Here is a 23,869-nt window from a genome sequence, read left to right as displayed (position 1 = left end):
TGACACCTTTCCCTTGGTGCCTCGGCCGGGGTGTCCAAGGGCGGGGTCGTCATAAACACTTTTAAGTTTTCTATATTATAAAGAAAACCAAAATTATCTTCATAAATTTTAAATTGCTCAAATCTATTTTGAAGAGAAGAAATATCATGATCAACTAAATATGTAAAATAATTAATTTTAAAAGATTTTTCACTAGATAATTTCATCTCCTTATTTTTATTCTCGTCAAATTGTTTCTTTCTTCTTATTGTATGTTTTTCACGAAACTTTGGTTCTATATATTCATTTGCTCTGCAATCTCTTTAGCAAAAATCATATAGAAGATTTAAAACCAGTTTCTCTATAGTTTTTTAAAAAAGCAATAAGACCTTTCAAGTGATCTATTGCAATAGTAATGTCCATATCTTTATTTTGTAAATATTTACTAACTGTATTAACAGCAAACAACATATTGCACCAAATAATCATACCTAACAAAAATTCAAAATTCTCAATATCATATGTTGCTAAAGAAATAGCTTCACTTTTTGTTTTAGGATTCTTAGTAGTTTCTACTAATTGATATAAAACATATCTTATATGTGGAGCTTGAAATTTTATTGCTTTAACACTTTCAATACGACTTTCCCAACGTGCTTGTGATAATGGTTTAAGTGTCAAATATAAAACATGATTTTGTAAAATTTTCTATCTTTTTGTAGAAGAAGAAAATAATGTGTATATGCGTTTTGTGACTCCAAAAAATATCATAGCATCATCACATGAATTAGCCATATCACAAAGCACTAAATTAAGACTGTGACAACCACATGGTGTATAAAATGTTTTAGAATTTATATCTAATAATCTTTTTGCACACCTTGTTGTTTACCTTTTATATTAGATCTATTATCTTATTCTTGTCCTCTTGCATTATTTATATCAAGTTCAAGATTTTTTATTTTATTTGTGAGTACATTAAAAATACCTTGACCAGATGTATCATCCACTTTTAAAAAATCTATAAAATACTCTTCTATTTATATTGGACTTGTTGATATATCTACACATCTTAATATAAAAGACATTTATTCTTGATGACTTGTATCTGGGGTACAATCAAGTATAATTGAAAAATATTTTGATTTTTTAATTTTTTTAATAATAATATTTCTTATTTCTAATACTAAAATATTTATCAACTCATTTTGTATATTATGACCAAGGTAATAACTATGAATTTCTCCATTTTATATGTGTCTAAGGTGTTCTTGGATTATTGGATCAAATTTAACAATCGTTTCAATTAAACTCAATTTTTTTTTATTATTATCTTGATAAATTTTTTCATTTGTACCATGAAATGCCAAATTATTTTTTAAAAGATTTTTTACAATAGCAATAATTCTTATTAGTATATTATTTCAATACTTTTTCTCTTTATTTATTTTCTCTTGTAAATGTTGATCAATTGTTTTATTTTTAACTAATCTCATTTTAGCATCAAGCCAAGTGTTCATATTTATAGCATGCTCATTACTTGTTTCGTGACTTTTAAATTTAGTACTAAGATTTTTCCAATCTCCACATCCTTCATTTGCTAATTGACCTATATTTGATTTCAAACTAAATAATTTACAACAATAACAAAATACTTTATCTAATTCTTTTGAATATACTAACCATTTTCTATTATATTTTTCTCCATTTGGTAAATTTCGAATATAATGAATTATAGAAAAGTGTCTAGAATTTTTATCTCTTGGAAAATCTAAAACATGTTTAATTGGACATTTCTCAACTAATAAATCAATTAATCTTGAGTTTAAAATTTTCTATTGTGCTGGATCATAAATATTTTTAATAGTTGTTTCATTTTTATTCTTGTCGATTAGAACATTTTCTTCTAAATTTTCTTCATATTCTTCACTATTTTTTGGTGAATTTAAATTATTATCCTAAAAAATTTCTTCACAATTTTCATCTAATTTTTCATTTGATTTTTCAAACATTTGGTGTTTAGTATTAATAACAAATCTATCGAGTACACTTTTTTGGGATTGAATTAATTCTTCTACTTTTCTTTTTTTCTTACCTTTTTCAAATTCAGAATCATACTTTTTACCATACATTTTTATTCAAATAATAATTAATTTAAACCCTTTAATATTATTTTTTAAAATAAAAATAATTTTAAAAAATACAAGAAAGTAGGAAGGGTAGCACTTGACCATGCTCCTTTAGATGTACTTTATGATGAAATAGCAATAAAACTTGATATTATTACCTGCAAAAAAAATAATGAAAATATACACCATTCAAAACTAATCATAACATTAAAACAAACTAAAATATACACTATTAAAAACTAATCATAATATTAAAATAAAAATAACAGAAAGAGAAATACCAAAAAAAAAAAAATCAATTGCCACATTGCTAAATTGTCAATATTCTGTATTCTGTAAGCTGTAGTAAATTAGAAAAATTAGAGAAATCATATACATAGAGAGAGAGGGGGGTTAAATGTAAGCTCGCTAAAACTTTTTATACTCTCATTCTGTTTCAATTTCAACGGCTTAATTTCTTACCGTTACCCCAAATCCCAATCTCATAAGTGATAAGTGATAGCTACATATATTCTGTAAATTTAGAAAAGCTAGCTATGTCAGCCAGCAGTAGTGAGATGAGCCTAACTCACACCTCTCTCTATCTCTTTCACTCATATCACATATCACTCAAAAGTCAATGTCAACACACATTTATTGTTGCGGCATCTTCACATTTATTGCATTTATTGTTGCCGTGCTTTGTTTTACTCTGCTATGTAATTTTTGCTTCTTGGGGGCCCTCTTTTTTAAGAGGCCCTATGCCTTGAGCCAACCCTGATTTAGGATGAAGAAGGTGAAAATTTTGTTTACTTTTTACAATGTTAAAGGAATTCAAGTCGATATGAAGAATTGTTTAGTTTGGGTTTAATTTGAATTTAGATAACCCAACTCAAAATACGAGTACATATAAAATTTTTGTAATTAATCCAATAATCAATTAAGTTAAGTTGGAATTTTGGACCTATTTCTTCTTCTATAAATAGAATTACATATATATTTGATTATTAGATTGCACGGATGTGCACTAACTAGGATGCACATAAGATTATGAGTTTGAAAGTTTGAGTGTACTGGGGTTATAAGTTAATAAAGTTTGACAGTTTGGTGTTGTAGCGACTCATAAATAGTAAATTAAATTAATTATTGATTTATTGTGTTAATCTAAATTAAAAGGGACTATTATAATAACTTGTTGTTATAAATAAAAATAAATTATGTGATTTTAAGGAAATAAGAAATTATGATAATTAATTATGTTATTTTAGAAAATTTCTAGAATAAGAAAAAAATTGAAATAAATTAAATTGTGGGATTTTTAAAAGTTTCGGGCATTAGTGTAATTAATAGGAGGGTGTGTGTGTTAATTATGGAAGTTTGGGGGTGCTAGTGCGAATTTCAGAAAAGGCCAAAAATTACTTCAAATATAACGTAAGGTATATATATGTTGAAGGTGGCGTGCGGGCGCGGGTTCGATTCGAGGTGGGTGCGTGAGGGCTAGATTTTTGGCTGATTTTAATTAGCCAAGGGCGTCCCGAAACGACATCGTTTTGGTGAGGCAGTGGCCTCCCAGTGGCTGGCCCGCGCGCTGCCACGTGGCTGCGCCTCATCCGCTCATTTTTGGCCGATTTAAGCCCGATTTTGGGCGTTCTTTTTGCAATTAAATAGTGAGCAAATTTCCAGAAAGAAGGCAGCATGCACGGGAGAAAAATTTGGAGAATTTGGGTGGAAAATTCAGATTAAATCCAGTTTACTTTAAGATTTAATTTGCCAGGTATGTAGACAAGCTAGTAATAAATATTTTGTACGGTCGAAATTTTGTTTAGGGTCCAATTTTATTAATTTTGGCAAATAATTGGAATATTGCAGTTTGTATAATTTTTACCGTGTTGGGTCTATTCGAGCCTAAGGATATTTTCGTAAAGGCAAGTTCTTTATGCCTCCTCAACGTTTCTTTCGTTGTCAATTTATTTGACTTCCCTTCGCTTGTTTTGACTATTAGTAAATTATGGAATTTTAAATGGTTTGTTTTAAAATTTAATTTATTAAACTGGTCTTGAGGATTTTATTCGTTGGTTGCCTATGGGGGTTTGTGCCACCCCCAAGCCTATGGGAATAATGTCGTACTCACTCGGGGCTAGGTTCTTAGCTATTCGGGTATTATTATGGATTTTGATTGTTTATAGGCTAGAGCGGTTGGGCAGTAGGGGCAAGGATCAGTTGTTCGGTGACGGAGTGACTGTTGTACGATTTATCTTAGGCCATTGGCTAGTCTCTCCTATTCACTGACCGTTGACCGGTGCCAAGCACTGTTGACTAGCTCTACCGTTACGTGATTATAGCATGACTGGTATCATTTTATTCTTGTTGCATGTTTTGATGTGCACATGGGTACGAGATGCATATTGGGGTTTTCATGATCTGGTTTTGCTTGGTCACGGACATCCTAGCTTGGTTATGATGCATCTAGCACGGGCATATGCATCGCGTGTGGTGATAAGGATCAATATTTCCTATATCCTAATGAATTATATCCCTATTTTGGCTTTATATTTATGCTTAAAGTAAATAATTATTCGTATTACATATTATTTCAGGATAAAACAAGGAAGTTGGCTTCTACAATTAATTAGGGGCATAATCGAAGACATTGGATTACCCATTTTAAAATTGCTCAAATTCAAAGGCCAATTATGAAGGCTAAAGGATATTTCAAGTGCACTTGGCCCAACTATCAAATGGAATCCAACCAAGGGCCCAAGATCAACCAAAGGCCCAAGACCAATCAAAGGCCCAACAAAGCCCAATTTGTAGAAGACTTTTCTTTGTTTTGTAATTTTTTTAAGTGATTTACTACCTAAAGTCTTTTGTATTCTTATGAGAAGTCCACCACACAAAGTCTTTTGTATTTTTTGTCTTTTACCTAATTTTCTTCCATTAGTTAGGTGAATGTTTTGTTGAATAATTGTGTGGCTTGCATTGCATCTTGTGAGCTATAAATAGCTCACTTTGGTGCATTTGTGAGGGATGGTTATTACTTGAATCAAAGTTTAGTTTTGTTCTTAGAGTTTCCCTTAGAGAATTTCTCTTATTCTCTCTCTTGTTTTCTCTTGTAATCTTACTTCATTTCTTTCTTCTTTTAAATTCTTATGTCATTTATTATTACTTTATTATCCACCGCCTAAATGGTCGGTTAATTTCTGCCTTTAAATTTCTGCAATTTTAATTCTTGTCTTTCAATTATCCACCGCCTAAATGGCCGGTTAGTTTCTGCTATTTCAATTCTTGTCATTTAAATTATGTTATTTAAATTATGCCATTTAAATTCTTATTAATTAACTTTTAAATGAAAATGAGTAGTTAAACCTAATCTTGGGTTAAGACAAGGACAGTGTCCAACGCCAATGATTCCCAAAAAAAGCTGCGCTTAAAATGAGTATCATTAATTTAAATTTCAGTATGAGTGAGTTTTAATTATTGGGAAATCACTAGGTTTGGATTGGAGCGTAAGCCTAACTTAGAGCTTTCATGTCACGCATGAGAGTTACTAGAACTAGAAACGCTATCATACCCAAATCTGGATTATTAATTTAGTTATTTTGTATATTAATTGTAATTAGATTTATGGTAGTTGCTTAAATTAGAATCCCGCATATCATGTATGGGGATTGCTTAAACTAGAACTATCATCATCTCTAATTGCATTTAGTAACAAACCCTCATATTTGAAATTAAATTAATGTTACTAATATTGTTTACTAAAATTTGGGAATCAATGGGTTGGTGCTGAAATTGTCTTAACTCAAGTGCTATCCAATTTAATATCCTCACATTAAGCATTTATTTTAACTTCTACCTTGCTTTATTTTCTAATATTTGTTATAAAAAAAATAAAAACAATTTTCATAAAACAAAATCTTGTTACCAATTCATCTAAATGCGTGTGCGTGTGTGTGACATTCTTTTGCTTTTGCCATGAATAAATCTCTCAGTAGACGACCTGGACTCATCCAGAAAATATAAATTTAAATTTGGACTACAACTGCACTCGTACACTGACGAGTATAAACCTCTCACCTAAATAAAAAAAATATATATATATAAATTTTTTATTGTGTTTTGTTTTGTGTTTTAATTACAGGGTGAGAGTGCAGTCATGTGGTTTACTATATGGGCGGAGCATGGCCTGATGCCTGGATGTATGAGCGCCATGTATCAAGTTAATGCTCACTACGCCATTGCATTTTTATGTGCATTGCATGGTTACTGGTAGTTATTAGTTCTCGGACGGGAGTACCGTTCCGAGGGAGCCTATGGCTCGGGTGTCGGGAGTACCGACATGGATACAGGTGACGGGAGTACCGACCTGGGACAATGCGCACAGGTTGCCTTTCAAGGCAGCAACAGGTTGGTATGGGACTTGGGTGACAGGTGTCTTATGTGGGCCCTAAGGATTGATATGTGCTTTTATTATGCTGCACTATTGTATTGTTGCGTCACATGGCTTGTGTGTACCTGCGGGACTGTGTTGGGGTGATCTCCTCTATTTATTGTACAACCTTCCTTTTCTATAACTTGCTGAGTCTTGCGACTCACCTTGCTTTCCATCATTCCAGGTAAGGGTAAAGTGAGGGTCGAGGGCGAGGATCGTCCCACCTAGTAGCTAGCCGTGTCGGTAGGGTGTACATTTAGCTTACCCCCATTGTCTCTGATGTTTTGTTGGAGTTCTGTCTCTCATTTTTATCTGTGCCAGGTTGTTCCTTGTATCTTTTATTTGTTGGCACAGGTGTCTGTATATTTTTATATAATCCTTGACCGTTGTTCCAGCGGGGTTCTTGTGGGCGTGCATGTATATCGTTTTGCTTGCGCTGTTGTATTTTTCTTATGTATGCATGACAGGGTATTTTTGTCTTGTGTTTATTTCTCTTCCTTTATGTAAGCGCTTTCGTTCGGATAGACCAGGCGGTTGGGATATCCGGGCGGGGGTGCTTACAGGTGTTGTATGTTATTATTCTATATCATCCTTGTAATAACCTTTTTTCGGATATCCTATGCTAGTGGGACTATCTGGGAGTGAACCACCACACTTTGACAGAAATTTTTCAACTTATTCATCAAATTCAACATTTGTTCATTAAATAGCTCAAAACAATCACGTGAAATTGTCTAACGAGAAGGAATTCAAAATTTAGGTCAAACAACTGACATAAAATTCCTAAACCCTTCACACTCCACAAATTTGAAAGGATGTTCATCTACCATCACCACATGAACTAAAGTCTTTCTAGCAATTCCTTAATCAAATTTCCAATAAATAAGTACATTGATATTCTCACCCTCATCTGAAGTTGGTTGCAATCATAATTGCATTTGTTGGGTTTTAATAGCATGAGAGTGTTTTTTTACAAGATATCATATGATTCCTTAAAGAAGTAGTTGTTAGTGTTAGTGCTCTAATGCTAAATTTAGATAACATCTAGCAGTTGTATTTTGGGACTAATGATGTAAATCTTGCAAATGTAATAAAATATGAATTTCATATTTTAATGTCATATCTTCATTCATACCTCTACAATCTTATAATATGAATGAGTTCTTAGATTTTCTGATGAAGGTCAGTTAAGAATATGTGACAAAGACTTTCAGATTAAGGATTTCTTAGAGTAATTTCTAGTTCTTAGATTTTTTAGAAGAGGACTATGATTAATCAATTATGGACTGGTACATGGGTTACTATCTTTGATTACTATGAGATACGTACTAATGATAAATAATGGTGAGTCGCATGCCATAATTCATGAGATGGATATAGTAGACATGTGGGTAAATGTTAGTTGAACATCTACTGAATGTGATACAAGTAATAGATTAAATGGCTGAAAGGATCTATGATTTGCACTAGCTTCAATTGTGTTACTGGTCCTTAGACCAAAGGCAACACAATTGTCTTATATGTTAGTACCTGAGATTTGTTGTTGCTAAGAACCACCTAGAATCCGCAATAGGAAATGCACTGTGCGGTCTTTGTGCAGTAACATATGGAGGCATGTGATTGCTAATGGGAACTATTGACCTTCAGCGTGATTACAACAATTTGTACTCGAATAAATTCTTGCTAAAGCTAAAAAATATAACCATTACAAATGCATTTAATGCACACTTTTGACTATTAAGGCTATAAAATTGCTCTAAATTATCTCTCATTCTTTTATCTTGATTTTTTAATATTCTAATAATTATTTTAAGGAGAAAGAATGTTGTTTTTTTTTGTTGTTGCAAATATTACATTTTTTATTCTCAAGACAGCCATCAGTTCTAAAGAGAAAAAGTATAAAAGGGAGAAAAGGTTAAGGAAAAAGTTGTTGTTTGAATTCTTTTTACTCCTACCTTAAGCCAAAGAGTTCTTCAAACTTTCATCTTCTATATGCTGAAAAAGATAAAGAGAGTTCTTATTTTGTTATTCTTCCAATCTCTCTTTTCTTTGTAAGAAGCTATCTCCATTAATTGAGTGATATATTGTAACAACTTCTCTAAGTTTTATCTTATATTTTTTTAGCCTATTAGCATGAAAAATCCAAACCTTTTTGAGTTCTTATGATTTTATCCAAAAGTTTTAATTTTGGCAATAAGGTCCCGATTTGATCAATTGGTTGCAATTTTATCCACAACCAGGATTCGATTTGAGATGCGTTCAAGACCTGCTGACATGGGATGTCACCTGGCATTTTAAAATATTTTTAGTTGGCCCCACATGCACACGTGTACAAAATAAAAAAATAAAATGATGTTATATATATATATGTTATATATATAAATATATATATGCACAAAGAGAAGGAAGTAGACGGGTAGAGGACGGTGATAGTGACAAAGGAGGACGGAGATGGCAATCGCTACGATGGCCAACGACAATGGTGATGATCAATCTGTAAGTTGGAGGCGACGATCAATTTAGGCTTCCTTTTGCTCAAAGCCACTTCATAGAAAGCAACCGATGACCTTCTGCTCTTGCTGGCAGATGACATCCTTTTCCTGCTGCCTCGGCCTCGCCGTCGATCGCTTGAACCGGCCCCATCAATGTCAACAATCGGCCATTAAGCTTCCAGATTCAGTCTTCTTCCAGATCAGACTCCATCACCACCTCCAATTTTTAGATCGACCACCGCCTCAAACCCAACATTGTCGCCTATCGCCGTTGCCGTCCTCCGTCATCGTCGTCCCCATCCTCTGTTAGCTTTCCTCTGTAAATATATCTATAATACACACACACACACACACACACACATATATATATATAACATATATATAATATTATTTTATTTTTTTTACATGTGTGCATATGGGACTCACTCAAAATGTTTTAAAATGCCAAGTGACAAGTCGCATCAGCGAGTCTTGGATGCCTCTCGAATCAGATATGGGTCGTGAATAAAATTACAACCAATTGATCAAATTAGGACCTTATTGCCAAAATTAAAGCTTTTGGATTTCTCGTGCTAATAACCCTATTTTTTTCTATCTTGTCTAAAGCTCCAAGTGTTTGTTCTTAAGTTTGTAAAAAGCATTTGTAAGAGGTTTAATCTAATCCATATAAAAGTTGTGTATTTGATTACTACTGATCCATTTTAAAAGTAGAGGTTACAATTGCATCTATTAAATGTTGAGATTATAGTTGATCATATAAAAGTTAAGTTGATTGCTAAATCCTTAGTGAAGAGTCAAGGTAGTGGAGTAGGCTGTGTGAGCCAAACCACTATAAAATCTTTGTGTGTTGTATTATTCATTTCTACTTTTCATTTCAACATGTTAAGTTTTTATTTTCAGCATTTAAAGTTTTTTGTATTAGTTCTAAAATTGATCTTGTAAAGTTCATTTTCACTTAAATCATACTCACATCATTATTTTCTTAATCAACTAAAGATAAATCTTTCAATAAATACTTTTATCATTATTTTTCAAAAGCTCTAAAAAAAACAAACAATTTTCTGTGCATAAAGTTGCTTCAAATTAAAAAAAGTTTTGAAACACCTAATCCACCCCCTCTTAGGTGTATATTATTTCTTACAAAGTCTTTTTCCCATTCTTGGAACTTAGGGTTATCACTACCCGGACTAGTCCAATCTAAGTGGCTAATCTTCCATTTCCCTTTCAAGAGCGTCTTCACCATCTGTGGCTATTGATTCTTTGAAGTTCTCCACTTAAATTAGTCGATGGGAAATCAAGAACAACTCTAAGATTGGATGTCACACTCTCAAAAGTCTCATACATCTTTCCATCGAATAATCAAAAAACAATGAAGGAGATTAAAGAGAACAAGAAAACTAATGAAGACCAAAGCAACAAAGGTGATGGCGATGAAGGCCAACAAGATACCTAGGGAAGAATAGAGGTCGGTAATGAAGGCTGACAAGAAATAATGAATAATGTAAAGGGTTAGAGATACCCGAGTACGAGTTGCTTTGATACCATGAAGAAAGTATCTTGAAATAAATATTGTTTTACAATATATACTAGAGATCAAGATATCATATCTCAATATCTTAGGAAAGAGAATAATAGAGAAGATCACGAAATATACAAAAGGGAAAGAAAGGAAAAAATAGAAATTTTTTTCTAAGAAATAGGAAAATGACATATTTAGGAAAGGGGATATATTTAGGAATAAATTCTAAGAAATCTCCAATAATCTTCAACATAAACTTTCTAAGTAAAATAAGTGTGAATATCTAGACTCTAATAGCCCAAAAGTGTAGGCTTTGTTCAATAGTATCAAGAAGAAATTAATTGACTACATTATAAGAAAAACAAACTTTCAGAGTAAAAACAAACTTTCATTTCAAGGCCTATCTTTTGGTAATTTTAACCATTAAACTGTGTTTTATATGGAGAATTAGGGAAACATTAGCAGCCACAAGGTTCATGACCTGAATATGGTAGTTGTGGATTATGGTTTCTCCAACCACTTTGACATGGTTGAAGGCCATTTTTTATTTTTTATTTTTTTTTGCCAATACAAGTTCTATGAACTTTCTCAAGCTGCATGGAGGTAATGTGTAGTAACTTTGCTGCAAGGAATGCCATTCATAAGTCTCCACAAAGTAATGTGCAATGTCTGCCAGGAATGGCATTATTTATAGTGGGTCCTCCTATCCATTTTTATTTTGGGCTAAACATAATTTTAAATATTTTATTTTATTTTTGACACATGATCTTTTTTTTTTTTTTTAATCTAGATTCTAGAAATAAGGTCTTTTTGAAAAATTAAAAATTAATATTTAAATCTACTATTTTTCCAAATAAAAAATTGTACTTATGATGTTTTATGAATAATGTTTTTTTTTGGGGGGGGGTTCTTTTGAATATTAAGATCTAGATTTTAATTATTATTGTATTTGCTATTAATCTTTTAAATTTTGGTAGTAGTATGTGGTGTAAGTCATTTATATAGGAAAAATATGACTTGAAGCACAAAATAATAATTTAAGATAAATTATATTATTCTTAATTTTTTATTAAGTATTCTTATTTAATGGGTTTCGAATATAAAGATAAGACTAGGTATGGAAAATAGATCTAAAACACTCTATTTCTTTGAATCATGAGATAAAGTAAACATTGTAAATAGATAAAATAAAAATTAAAAATCAACAATTTTAATGATGGTTTAGTAAACTCTCAAAAGATGTGAAAAAGTGAATGACAATTTTAGTCAAATGATCGACAAATTATGTGAAAAATCTCTACAAAATAATATTGGATAATAATATGTTATGGAAGAGGTTGAGTTCTTAACTCCTTAATCTTTTATTAATGGCTTGTACATAATATAATGATTGTTATATATGGGAATAAGTTGATATAAAGGTATTCAGGATATAAGTCGAGCGGTTAGATGAGTAATATATCGATATCAATTCGGTGAATTGTGAGCTCGATTCTCGCTCAATATAAGAGCCAAAGACCCAACTTACAATTTACTTCTCCTGACATAATCGAGGGCATAAACAGTGGGAGCCGCGCAAGGGCGATCATCCCAAGTTCATATAGAGATTGAGTAGAGTTTGATTATTTTGAGTATTTATCAATATGCATACATATATATATATATATGCTTGCTTGAGATGACAGCTACCATTAGAACATTTGAATTGGTGGCTCTTTGATTGTTTGCAACACTCACTCAACAATTAGTACGCTATTTATTAGAAATAAGAGTGAGGTGTTTATACTCGTCAGTGTATGAGTGAATGTGTAGCGCAAATTTAATTTCTGGATGAGTCCAAGTCGATTCACTGAGAGATTGTCTATAGAAGTAAATAATTATACCAGAAAAAAAAATATTTTGTTATTTTTTTTCTTTAATTTGAACAGTAGTGTGTTTGATTAAACTAAGAGTTGCAAAAATGAAGTAAATGGTAACTAAGTGTAGAGAACCTTGAGTCAAAGCAATTTCAGTACCAATCCTATGACTTCTCAATAACTAGATAACTGAAACACAAATTTGGATAAATTTTAAGGGTTTGCTATTAAAATGTATTCCAAGATGATGATAGCTCTAGATTTAGTAATTTCCATATATGATATGAGAAATTATAAGTTAAGTAACCACCATAAATTAAAATACATTCACTACACATAATGAATAGCAGATAATTTCTTTGAATCTGGGAATAATGGCATCTCCAATTCTAGTAACCTCCATGTATGATATGGAGACTCTAAGCTGGATTCATGCTTATAGTCTAGGTCCAAAGATTCAATACACACACAACATTTAAATTAACCAGACTTCTATTCATGCATATGGGGTTTGGTTATTCTAGGCAGTCTATGGCACTAGACTGTTTAGCCACAAATCTCCATTATTATATGCAAGAGATTACAGAATATGAAAGAAACCTAAAATTACAGAATGAAAACATTCAGTGTGTAATTTGCAGGGTTTAAAATGCTAAGAACTTAACTTTGAAAATCAAAGGTGTAGATGAACTTACGTAACTGAAAATACTTGAGATGAAGTTTCTTGAACAAAGATAAGATGAATCTGTTTAATCGAAAATGGAAGAAAAGAACATTAATGCAAGAAAATAAAGAAAATAAAATAACCAGAAAAATTGACAGTAGCTGAGTCTCTGCTTCAAGGTAACTGGTAAGGAGACTTTGATGATAGCCATGATTTGGAAAAATCTTTCGAAAATTTCACCTAAAAAAAAATCCCCCCCTTTTTCCAATGAGCATTAGTCCCTTTATATTCCTTTCTATTTTTTTTCTAACGGAACTCTCAATTTTCAAATCTCCCGATAGTTCTTTTTTTCATTTCTCATTATTCCTCATCATTCTTCTGCCCATGCTTCTGCAAAAGACTTTCCACTCATGCTCTCTTTTCATATGTAAAGCATATCTATACTCAATTTGTTCCCATCGTGCGAAGGTGTGCTCTATGCAATTATTTATCATGCATCCGGATATGTAATGTAATATCTGGATATGACTTCACTAATATTCGGATACGTTGTGGGGTATCCGGATGTTAGTCTTTGCCTCTTCTATCTAATATCCAGATACGTTGTGGGGTATCCAGATGTGTTGCGCGAGTTTTGTGTCTTACATCTGGATTCTTCATTAATATCCGGATATGTATTTTTTGGATTTTGCTCTTGTATCCGGATGTGTTGAGGGACATCCGGATATATACTCTTCATATCTAGATACACTATGAGGTATCCGAATATCTCTCTTGGCAGCTTCTTCGTTTGTATCCGAATGTGTTGAGAGACGTCTGAATGCAGCATCTTCATATCCAGATGGCTTTGGATGGTCATCCGGATGTGTCTTCATGCATTCAGATGCGGCATCTTCATATTCAGATGACCTTTGATGGTCATCTGGATGTGCTGAGTAACATCCGGATGTTCTCTCTCCACACACCCAGATATGACTTTGATCACTTACGCTATTTGCATGGCTTAGGCACAATTTCGATAAGTCCTTGCAAAAATAAATAAACATGCCAAATTATCTTATTTATTAGATAGAAAATGGATGAAAATATGATAATATTTGACATATTTAACCACTAATCACTCTTTCATAACATTTAGGGTAAATTTCATGTACCATTTTTAAAGTTTAATTAAATTTCATCAATTATTTATGTATTTTTACAAATGACACTGACCTTTTTTTAATAGTAACAAATTTTATGTAATGATTATTTTATTCTTATATTCAAATTACTTCTTTTTTTATCTCTTTCCTCTCTCCAATTTCTTTCTTACCCTCTTCCCTTAACCTCTCTTTCCTTTTTCTCTAGCATGGTTAAAAATATATATATATATATATATACCTTCATTGAACTAATATTTATTATCTATTTCTTTCAACTCCTTTCTTTTTCATCTTCTTCGTTTGTAAAATAAAACTCATTTAGTTTATCGATTGAATACTGATAAGAGAATATATGAAGAAGATGTTGGTATATTCTCTCTGTCTCTCGCGTGATTGGTGAACGAACAAAAAATATGGGTTCAAACTTAGATTTTTGGGTTTGACAAATGATGTTAAGTTGGACTAACCTAGGCTTGAATTCATTAAACTTAAATTTCTATATTTAAAGTCAAATCAAGATATGTTTATTCACCAAACCTATCGTGGTTTGATTTCAAACCTAAAATTGAGTTGATTTTTAATTTTTCGAGCACTCTTTCTCTTGATTAACTTCTGTGATAGATGAGGTTTATAGTCAATCCCATCATAAATGAAGAACTCAAAAATCTGAATTTGATAAACCTAAATTTCTAAGTTCAATCTAAGTTTAAAGAAGTCACCCCAATTCCTCTGATTCACTCTTTCTATCTCTCTCCTCCTATGGAACCCACACCAGCGGGTTCCACATGACAAACCTATAGTGCAATGGGTTTTGGTAGTAATTTGTTTTAGTTGTTCTATTTTATTTTTTTATTTTAGAAAGAGAGAGAATGAGTGAGAAGAAATATTTTAAGAATTTTTATAAAATTAACTGCCTTTACTTAACGACAAGAGAGTTTGGGTTGATAAATTTATCGGCCTAAAACATTTTATATCTTCGATTGATACTATGAAAACATCATATGAATGAAATTGCAGACAATTTTTTTGCATACCATGTTTATGTCATGTCGCATTTTATTATCCTACAAGATATAACCATAAATAAAAATGACCAAAAATTTCTAAAATTCATTCATTCAACCCCAGCTAATCATATCAATACTTCTTCTGATAACATTATACCATCATTCAGAAACTTCAAAATCTCATTCCTCACAGAAGTTAATCAATCTAACACAATTAACAAATAGTTGACTTGAAAGTCTGGGTTTCTCTATGATCCTAAATCATATTCGTCCCATTTGCACTCCACACCATTCCTATAGCAACAGACAGAGGGTGTATTCTACTTTTTGAACAAACTAGCAAGCTCACCCTTCTCATACATTGAAGACAAGATGTCACACCCCCCAACTAGCTCACCGTTCACAAAAATCTGAGGAAATGTAGGCCAGTTGCTGTACTTCTTCAGTGTCTCCCTCAATCCGGAATTATACTCTTCGTCGAGCACGTCGACACTTTCATAATCGACCCCTTCGGTTTCCAGTATGCTGATCACCCTCTGTGAAAACCCGCATAATGGGGTGCTTCTTGATCCCTTGATGAAGGCCACCACCTTGTTTTCTTTCACCAGCTGATCGATGAGTTCCTCCAGCGGGACTGTAAGCTGGACGTGGGGGCCAGGGGTTAAGCGTAGGTCAGGCTTCTTCTTTGGTGGCTGACGAACCCATGTTGTGTTTCCTGACTCGTTGCCTGGTGGAACCTTTCCTGTGGCTCCTATGTGTTCTTCCATCCATGATTTCCAGGCCTGGGTTAGAGCTGTTCTATCTGGCTCATCCATCACTCCAACCTGCATAGAAATTTTAGAACAAAATACTGTCATATTAGAATCATGTTACCCATCTATAAACACAAAAAGAAAAAAGTTGAATACAGCGGCATATACTTGCTAGAAATCTGCTTACAGCAACATTACACTTTACACCTTAAGAGCCAAACTTACACATTTGAAAATCCGACCATTGAATAACAGAATTCACCACTTTCAACTTGCTAGCTGAAGCGGAGATGGAGCCAGTTTTGTTTTTTTTGGCACTAGTTTGGCCTGCTCAACCTCAAAGGACTCAGCTTGATTTATCTGAAGCCACTTAATGCTCAAAACTCACAGGCATGGAGGATCAAAGGCACCAAAATGCAAGTGCTATATAATTTTGATTAAGGTGTCTCTAGTGCGTGAGACTGCACTTTGTGAGGATTGGAGGAGAGTTATATTTGAAAGCAACATTCACTTTGCATTTTTGCAAAGAGACTATCTCCATAACTCAAATCCGTGACCTTCTAGTCACAAAAGAACAATTTGACCCTCCCTGCCAAGGCTTACCCACAATTTTGATTGCACAACCTTTTTGGCATCATCCTCCAATGCCAACTCTAAACATCCAAAGATAGACAGGATAACTGTTAAGTAAACATTGCATGAACAACATGCTACAGATTCATAAGCCAAACACCTTTGTAGCATATGATAATCTCTTACAGCATTTGGTGTTCACAAGAAAAATTCGTAACTAAAGGTCGAGGCACTTGCCTGAAATGTTCCCATAAATATCCTGGCATATTTTAAGAACATGCTAGACCAAGGGAAGGATCAAAATTCACATGCAGCTGTCTTAGTGGGGGTCACATCTTGCAATAATCACAAGGAACTAACTTCTTCTAGCCAAGGGATCTTGTACTTAAAATAGCACCCATTTACCTGCCAATATGGAAACTGGACATTCCCCCTACCTAATTTCTGGACGCCTAATCATGAATCGCCCATTTACTATGAATTTTAAATTTACAAATGACAAATATGCACTAATATGCACATTCTCCTAAATCTTCCATATTGGCAATGCAGATTAATTCACCCATTAATCTGCCAATATGCATATTTGTCAGTTGTAATATAATTTTGATACTTTATTATGCTTTTAAAATGTAAGAATTTATTTTATTAATTAATGTATCTCAACTGTGTTGCGTCCTACTTTTTTAAAAGTGTCGTGTCCCCATATTGCCGCGTCCTTGTCCATGCTTCATAGATGGACACTATTCTCCATAAGTAAAGCACCAATAGAGTTGTCTAGATGAATAATGGAATTCTGTGGAGCATCCGACTCCAGTATAGTCTTTGATGCAGGAGCAGTTTTTTTTTTTTTTTTTTTGCTATTAGTGTTTTTACTTTATTTTTATTTTTTTAATTCTTCTTAGTATTTAAGTTATTAGGTTTTAAATAATTTTTTTATTTATTAGCTTTAAAAAGTTGTAATGTTGCTAGGATGTGACTATTAAAATAGATGGATTCCTAAGATTGTATGGATTCCTTTGTGATCAAGGATTAGGCTTTATTATAGCTGTAACGTAGTATAAATGGTCTTTTAAGGGACTTTGTAAGCAACTGTTTTTATTCTCATTCAACATTTGAGGTTTACTCAAACCCTAATTTCATATCTTCATTCCAGATTTGATCTTACACTGTTTTCGCACAATTTTTGCTCTTGTTTTTGCTGATTCTTCCCCCCCCCCATACTGCGTCCGTCTTCCAAGGAAACACTTGTTCTCATCAGATGGGGCACCGTAATAAACGCAAACAGAGAAAGAAGAGGGTTTCCTCCACTAGCCTTCAAAGCCCAAACCCATTGATATTCTCGCTGCCTTGCTAGTGACTGATCGTAAAGCATTCCAAGAAATGCTCTCATTAGATCAATCTCGCAATCCAAAAAACTCCACTTAAAATGTGAGGACCCAGTTATAAAAAGAACAGAAGAACTCACTAACGCCACCTTAGAATTCACAGCCAAGCAAAAAGGCTGGGGAAGACCTCAGACAAGAGCCTGTGGCTGCAGGAAAGAAGCAACTAAAGCCTAATCCTCTCCCACAATTTAATATCTTTTCTTCACTAAAATTGAAAAGAATTGGTTACAAGTTATAAGAATACAAGTCCAAACTCCAAGCAGTTCAAAGGATGAGCAAGGACGTGGTCTTATGAATCAAGGCCTAGGCAAAGTACACCGACATTCTGTCTGAATTGGTGGGCGGAAAACGGTGAAATCCCATTTTGCGCTTACATCAACACTCACAGATCCAAACACCCTCTAAATACTTCTTATATTTTATTTTTATTTGTTAGCTTCCATTTCTTCATCTGTCAGTGCTATTGTGTGTGTGATACTCAAATTAACGCCAAACACCAAGTAAAATTCTATTTTATAAAGCCCTCCACAGTTAAAGCCTCTACAAGGCTTCCTGCTGACAAGCAACAACACGGACCACTTCTACGACGTCGTTGGCGAAGCGTTCATCACGGAATTATCATAAAATTTCAGGGCTTAGGCGAAAAAGGCGTTACCTTGACGGACCAACAGAGCTGCGGCACGGATTTCTGGTGGGCGAGAATACTGGCGGCGATATTCCGAGATATCCCAACGAACTGCAGGTCGCCGTTCTTATCGTAGACCGCGTACACCCCGGTCTCCCCCGGGAATTTGGCGGCCAATTCGTCGGGTTCCTGCGGGACGACGACGGAATCGGTCTCGGCTAGCTTCCCGAGAGCCGAAGCGACGGCGGTCCGGCGGTGAGGTCTGGTTGGGGGTTTGGGTCGGAGAGAGAGAGAGGGAAAGAGATGGGAAGGGCTGGGGTGTGAATAGAGCGAGAGGGTGGGGCCATTTTGGAGAGAATAGGAAGGGAGAAGACGCAGAGAGGAGGAGGAAGAGGAAACTTGAGCCGGTGATGGTAGGTTGATTGCCGCCATTGACGAGAGGTATGTGAAGCAGAGCGAACCAGTTTCAGGGGAGATGGCATCAAACCATGTGGGTGGGTGAATGGTGAATGGGTTCGGATATTTTATGTTGGGTTTATTCTTGCATTTTAAAAATATAGTTGTAGGTACTGTCACTGTCAAAACTTACAATTTTTTTTTTTTGGATATTTATTTTTTATCATAAATTATATTCATTAAAATTTAAAAATTCTAGCAAGTGAAAAGAAAATGGGGACAATCAATCAATTTTGTCGGTGACTACAACCCATCTCTTTCTCTTTGTCTGTCTCTCTCAAAATATTAATATTAACAATAAATCATGATTTAATTAGAAAGAATAATGTATTCCTAACAATATTTTTATATATTATTATGTTTCATAGATGATGTGATTTTGAAAGTTCTTTTCTGTTGCCCGAACAGAACTGATGATTCTGAATAAAGATAAATTAATGAGATGTTGATGATAAACCTTCAAAAACTTAAAAAGAGTAATTTAAATTTAAGATTGAGATCAAGTTAAAAGGATGCCTCAAAAGTCAGGTTTGTTTGAAAACTTGGCCTAAGACAATTCAATCAAGTAACTAGGCGGTCATGCCTCAAAGCCTACGCCCATTGCTAGTTGGTCTATCACATCTAGAGAGTCAAATTAGATTCTTCTTGTGATTTGTCATCAACAATACTAATCCCACTACTAATCCCTCTATCTCTCTCTATATAAAGGGATCGTATTTTAGGATATTATATATTTATTATATTATTTTTAAATATAGTAATTGACTAAATATTGAAGGATCTACAGAAGGACTAGCTCCCATGCTCTTTTTTAGTAGGAAGAGCCAATTTAAATAAACTCGAATTTAAGACAATCTTGAAACAAAAAAAATATCGAAAAAGCATGAGTTGGTGATTGGCTTTATAACCTTGAGTGTTAAATGGGTTAGGCCATTCATGAGTTGGTGCAACATATCTATCAATTACCCTAAATCAATATGACCTATTAGGGTAACAAGGAGGTCATGTCTGTTTGATCCATCATTTTGGCCCAACCTAGCATAGCATGTCTGTGGCATGAGTTATTTGGCTTGTTAGTGAAAAAAATATAAAATATAAAATAAAAATAATAATAAATCAAGTACATTTTATAATAATTTAAGTTTTGAAGTTAATTTCAAAACTAAAAATAATATGTCAAAACATTTGGAGGTTAAATTTCTTTAAACGAATAAAAATATGTTTAAAATATTTGTATTTATATTTTAAAATTTTTACAAATTATTTTTTTTAAAATTTACATGCCCTAACTCATTTAAACCAAAACCTATCCCACAAGGATCAAGGTTGGCTTGACCCTAACCCAATCAAACATGACTCTTTTATTAAGGGATCAAGCAGAGTGTCGGTCCTTTTTTATAACACGAGTCTTTTTTTATTTAAATTAAAGTTACTTTTGAAGGTAAAAATAATATGAAGAAAAATTTTCACCACACCCAAAACCCTCTAGTGTTACAATAAAAAAAAAAAAAAATGTATAGCCTTGGCCAATTGGCAGGTGCATGGCCATAAATATATACTATATATATATGTATATATCTTTTATTTTTCTATCTTTTTTTCTTAATATATATGTATTTCTCTCTCACACATATATATACACATATATATATATTTATAAGACGAAAATAGTAAACATATGGGTGTTAAACATTTGGCCCCCTCAACTTTGGACTGAACCTATTGTGCCCCTCAATTCTTGAATTTGGAATAAACACACACTTCATTCCAATTGGGCGCACATGAAATATATATGCTAGACAAAGTTGGGCAGGTGGCGTGGGAGGCGAGCGGTCAATCAGTTGCCTTCCTTTCTCGTGCAAGTCGCCGGCAACAGATGCAGATGGGCAGACAATAGCAATGATGTGTGTGAGCAGATTTGGGTCGATGGTGTGGGAGGCAAGCAGTCGTCTTCCTCGTTCGTCAGCGACATGGAGGAAACACCACGCTTTGGAGGCTATTGTTCACCCATCACCCTCCTCATACACACGTGCTTTCACACGCCATGCTCACAAGAACAAAACGTGCATGATTGGACCAAAATTACAAAGTGAGGTGTGTGTTTGATCTAAATTCGAAAGTTGAGGGGCACGATAGGTTCAGTTCAAATTTGAGGGGGAAAAATGGCTCATTGGGCAAAGTTTGAGGGCATATTTATGCCTTTTGCCTACGAATGAATTCCTAGATCTATTGTTAAAGACCTCATTTTTAAGTTGTTAAGAATATTGCGACGAGCTTCTATAATATAGGATTTCTTAAAGTGTTTCTAGTCCTTAGATTTTTCAAATGGGGACTTTGATTAATTGATTATAGACTAACACATGGTTTACTACATTTGATAAGTATGAGATACTAATAATAAAGAATAGTGAGTCACATAACATATTGCATGAGATGAAAATAATAAACATGTGGGTGTTAGTTGAACATTCATTGAACGTGACGTAAATAATAGATCACATGGTTGAGAGAATTAGTGATCTATTATTTGCTTCAATTATGTAATTGATTCTTTAACTTGAGGTGGCACACTTGTCTTGTATGATAGTGTTCGGGATTTGCTAGTGAGCTAAACTATCTAATTACTAGGTGGGAATGTTCACTATGTGGTTCTTCTTCTACTAGTGTATGGAGGTAGGTGATTGCTAAATAAGATCCATTAACCTCTTGCGTGAAGTGAACATCCTATGCAATCTTTTGTTAGTGGTTGATTGGTGAAATCCTTGGCCAGGGTGTGAATGATTGGAAAGGAGTTTCCACTTGATCACATAAAATTAGATTGTGGCATTAGTTATTGAGTTTAGTGAGCTTAATCAATTCATGGCTCTCACTCGATTATTTTATAGGATCATTTTCATATAATGGTAGTTGTCACCATAACCTTTCGAGGTATTTTGAGAAGATGGAAAGATTCTCAAAATAGGTCGAAGAGTTCGATCAGTGTCAAATGGGTTTGAAGTTTTTGATTGCTATTTTCCGGTGAACCTAGAAGATCACACACCCAAAAGCAAAGTTATAATACCCCAAAAATCTAATGTAAAGGTTGGGTGATGCAATAAAGTGTTTTAATGGAAGTTTTGGAATTAAGTGTAAATGAAAATGGTTTTAAGGACCTAAATTGATAAAGAAGTAGAATCTAGATTGTGTAAATTGATAAAGAATTTTGGATATTACACAAAATGCTAGATTGTGTAACACACCCAAATCAAATATAGATATTACCAAAACTTATTCCCGGTCATATGTGGATATTGAAAGACCAAATGAGTTAATATATAGTTTATACAAATTAAATCAATTATAAACCACATCTTCCAGATTAAGAGCTAAATCAAAAGACTCCTACATTAACCATATCACATAATCCTCGATCAATTACATGGTTGATTTTTTTTTTTTTTTTTGCAAATTCTTTAAATTTGGATGTCTTATCTTGATAGTCTCGTGGCAATGACAACTAGAATGATAAGGCTAAGCTTTTCTAACAATGGATCTCAATGTTATAATGATAACTCATCTCCAACAACAATCGATTCTTATTGTATTGGAATGAGTTTCTCCATTGCTTGTGTCTATATTAGGTGTTATTCTTGATGAGTTGACTTGAATTATTTTCTAAAATGATGAACAAGTTGTCTTGCATGACTATAAAACAAAACTCTTTGTCTAAAATAGAAAAAATATTCTTTGTGTTATGTTGTGTTGTAACTATTTTGTTATATTGTGGTTATTAGTATTAAAAGTAAATAGTAAGATGAAGTGTCAAAGAAGTCACTATACTTTAGTTAAAGAGCCAAATTGATCACTATACTTTAAAAATGATCAAATAAGTCATTGTATTTTAAAAGATGGGATTAAATTAGTTATTGTACTTTAAAAAAATATAAACAACAAGTACTCAGGGTTCTTCGAATTTGAATTTATGATTACATGGGGTTATTTTGATTAGAAAAAGAGTTGAAGTTGTTTATAGAATTAAAACATTGACATTAAAAATATCAACCATAATGACTAATGTGTCCCTAGATCTAAAAGTATAGTAATTTATCTAACACTTTTTGAAATGCATGGTCAATTTAATATTGAATTTGAAAGTATAATAGTTTATTTGACTCTTCTAAATTTATAGTTGCCAAATTGGCCTTGAGGTTAAAGTCCAATTACCACTTCGATCTAAATAATAAATGTGAGTCTCACTATAAGTTAATTTATTTTTTATGTTTAATTGCTAAAAAATTACCAAACTTTCAATAGTAGAACAATTCTATAACAAACTATAAAACTTATTATTTTTTTTGTATCAATTTTAAAATATCATTAAAACTTGAATAATCAATACCCTTTTGATGCATTAATCAATTATCTATATCAATTCTAAAGTTATTGATATTGTGGAATTGACACAAAATTAAAAGTTTAATTGAAAAATTGATAAATTTTAAACTTTGTTGTCGGATTTATACATTAGCTAAAATTTGATAATTAGCCCTATTTTTTTTTTTTTTTTTTATAAAAGATATAAGTCCCTCACTTTGTTTCTAAGCAACCTAAAGGGTAAGATTGAGAGTTTGGGGAATAGTTAGGGTTAAATTGACCTTACTCAATTCTCCAATTTTATCTATGAGTTGAAGTAAAATGCAAGTTATGCTGCTGCTAATCTTATCTAAGATATAAAGTGCCATCCAAGCGATCAAATAATACCTTACTAAGTTTATGTGACCATATGTAATTATTTACCTTTTAAATTTTATTTAATATGATGGAAAATTATGTAAAACTTAGGAGTATTTATTTAAAATTTATAAAACTCGCTCAGATAACTGTGTAAACTACC

The 23,869-nt window shown here is 33.0% G+C and overlaps 1 protein-coding gene across 1 annotated transcript; it reads right to left on the bottom strand.

Moving 5' to 3' along the window:
* Nucleotides 1-15,295: 15,295 nt before the first annotated feature.
* LOC127787859 (bifunctional monothiol glutaredoxin-S16, chloroplastic) lies at nucleotides 15,296-19,071 on the bottom strand. Its single transcript, XM_052315909.1, has 2 exons — nucleotides 18,571-19,071; nucleotides 15,296-16,026 (listed from the first exon to the last, which is right to left on the bottom strand). The coding sequence occupies exons 1-2, from the start codon at nucleotides 18,970-18,972 to the stop codon at nucleotides 15,523-15,525; spliced, it is 906 nt and encodes a 301-aa protein (XP_052171869.1). The 5' UTR covers nucleotides 18,973-19,071; the 3' UTR covers nucleotides 15,296-15,522.
* Between the last annotated feature and the right edge of the window lie 4,798 nt (nucleotides 19,072-23,869).

The sequence above is a fragment of the Diospyros lotus genome, chromosome 13 (assembly GCF_014633365.1).
Source record: "Diospyros lotus cultivar Yz01 chromosome 13, ASM1463336v1, whole genome shotgun sequence".
Classification (NCBI taxonomy): Eukaryota; Viridiplantae; Streptophyta; class Magnoliopsida; order Ericales; family Ebenaceae; genus Diospyros; species Diospyros lotus.
The sequence above is the reverse complement of the archived record's forward strand: the minus strand, read 5'-3'. Positions and strand labels throughout refer to the sequence as shown.

Bases quoted from the DNA above. Each gene is read 5' to 3' on its own strand.
- LOC127787859 (XM_052315909.1), bottom strand. From the start codon at position 18,972: ATGGCGGCAATCAACCTACCATCACCGGCTCAAGTTTCCTCTTCCTCC. The intron at 16,027-18,570 runs GTAACGCCTTTT...ATTTCTATGCAG, and splicing joins AGCTCTGTTGGTCCGTCAAG to GTTGGAGTGATGGATGAGCC.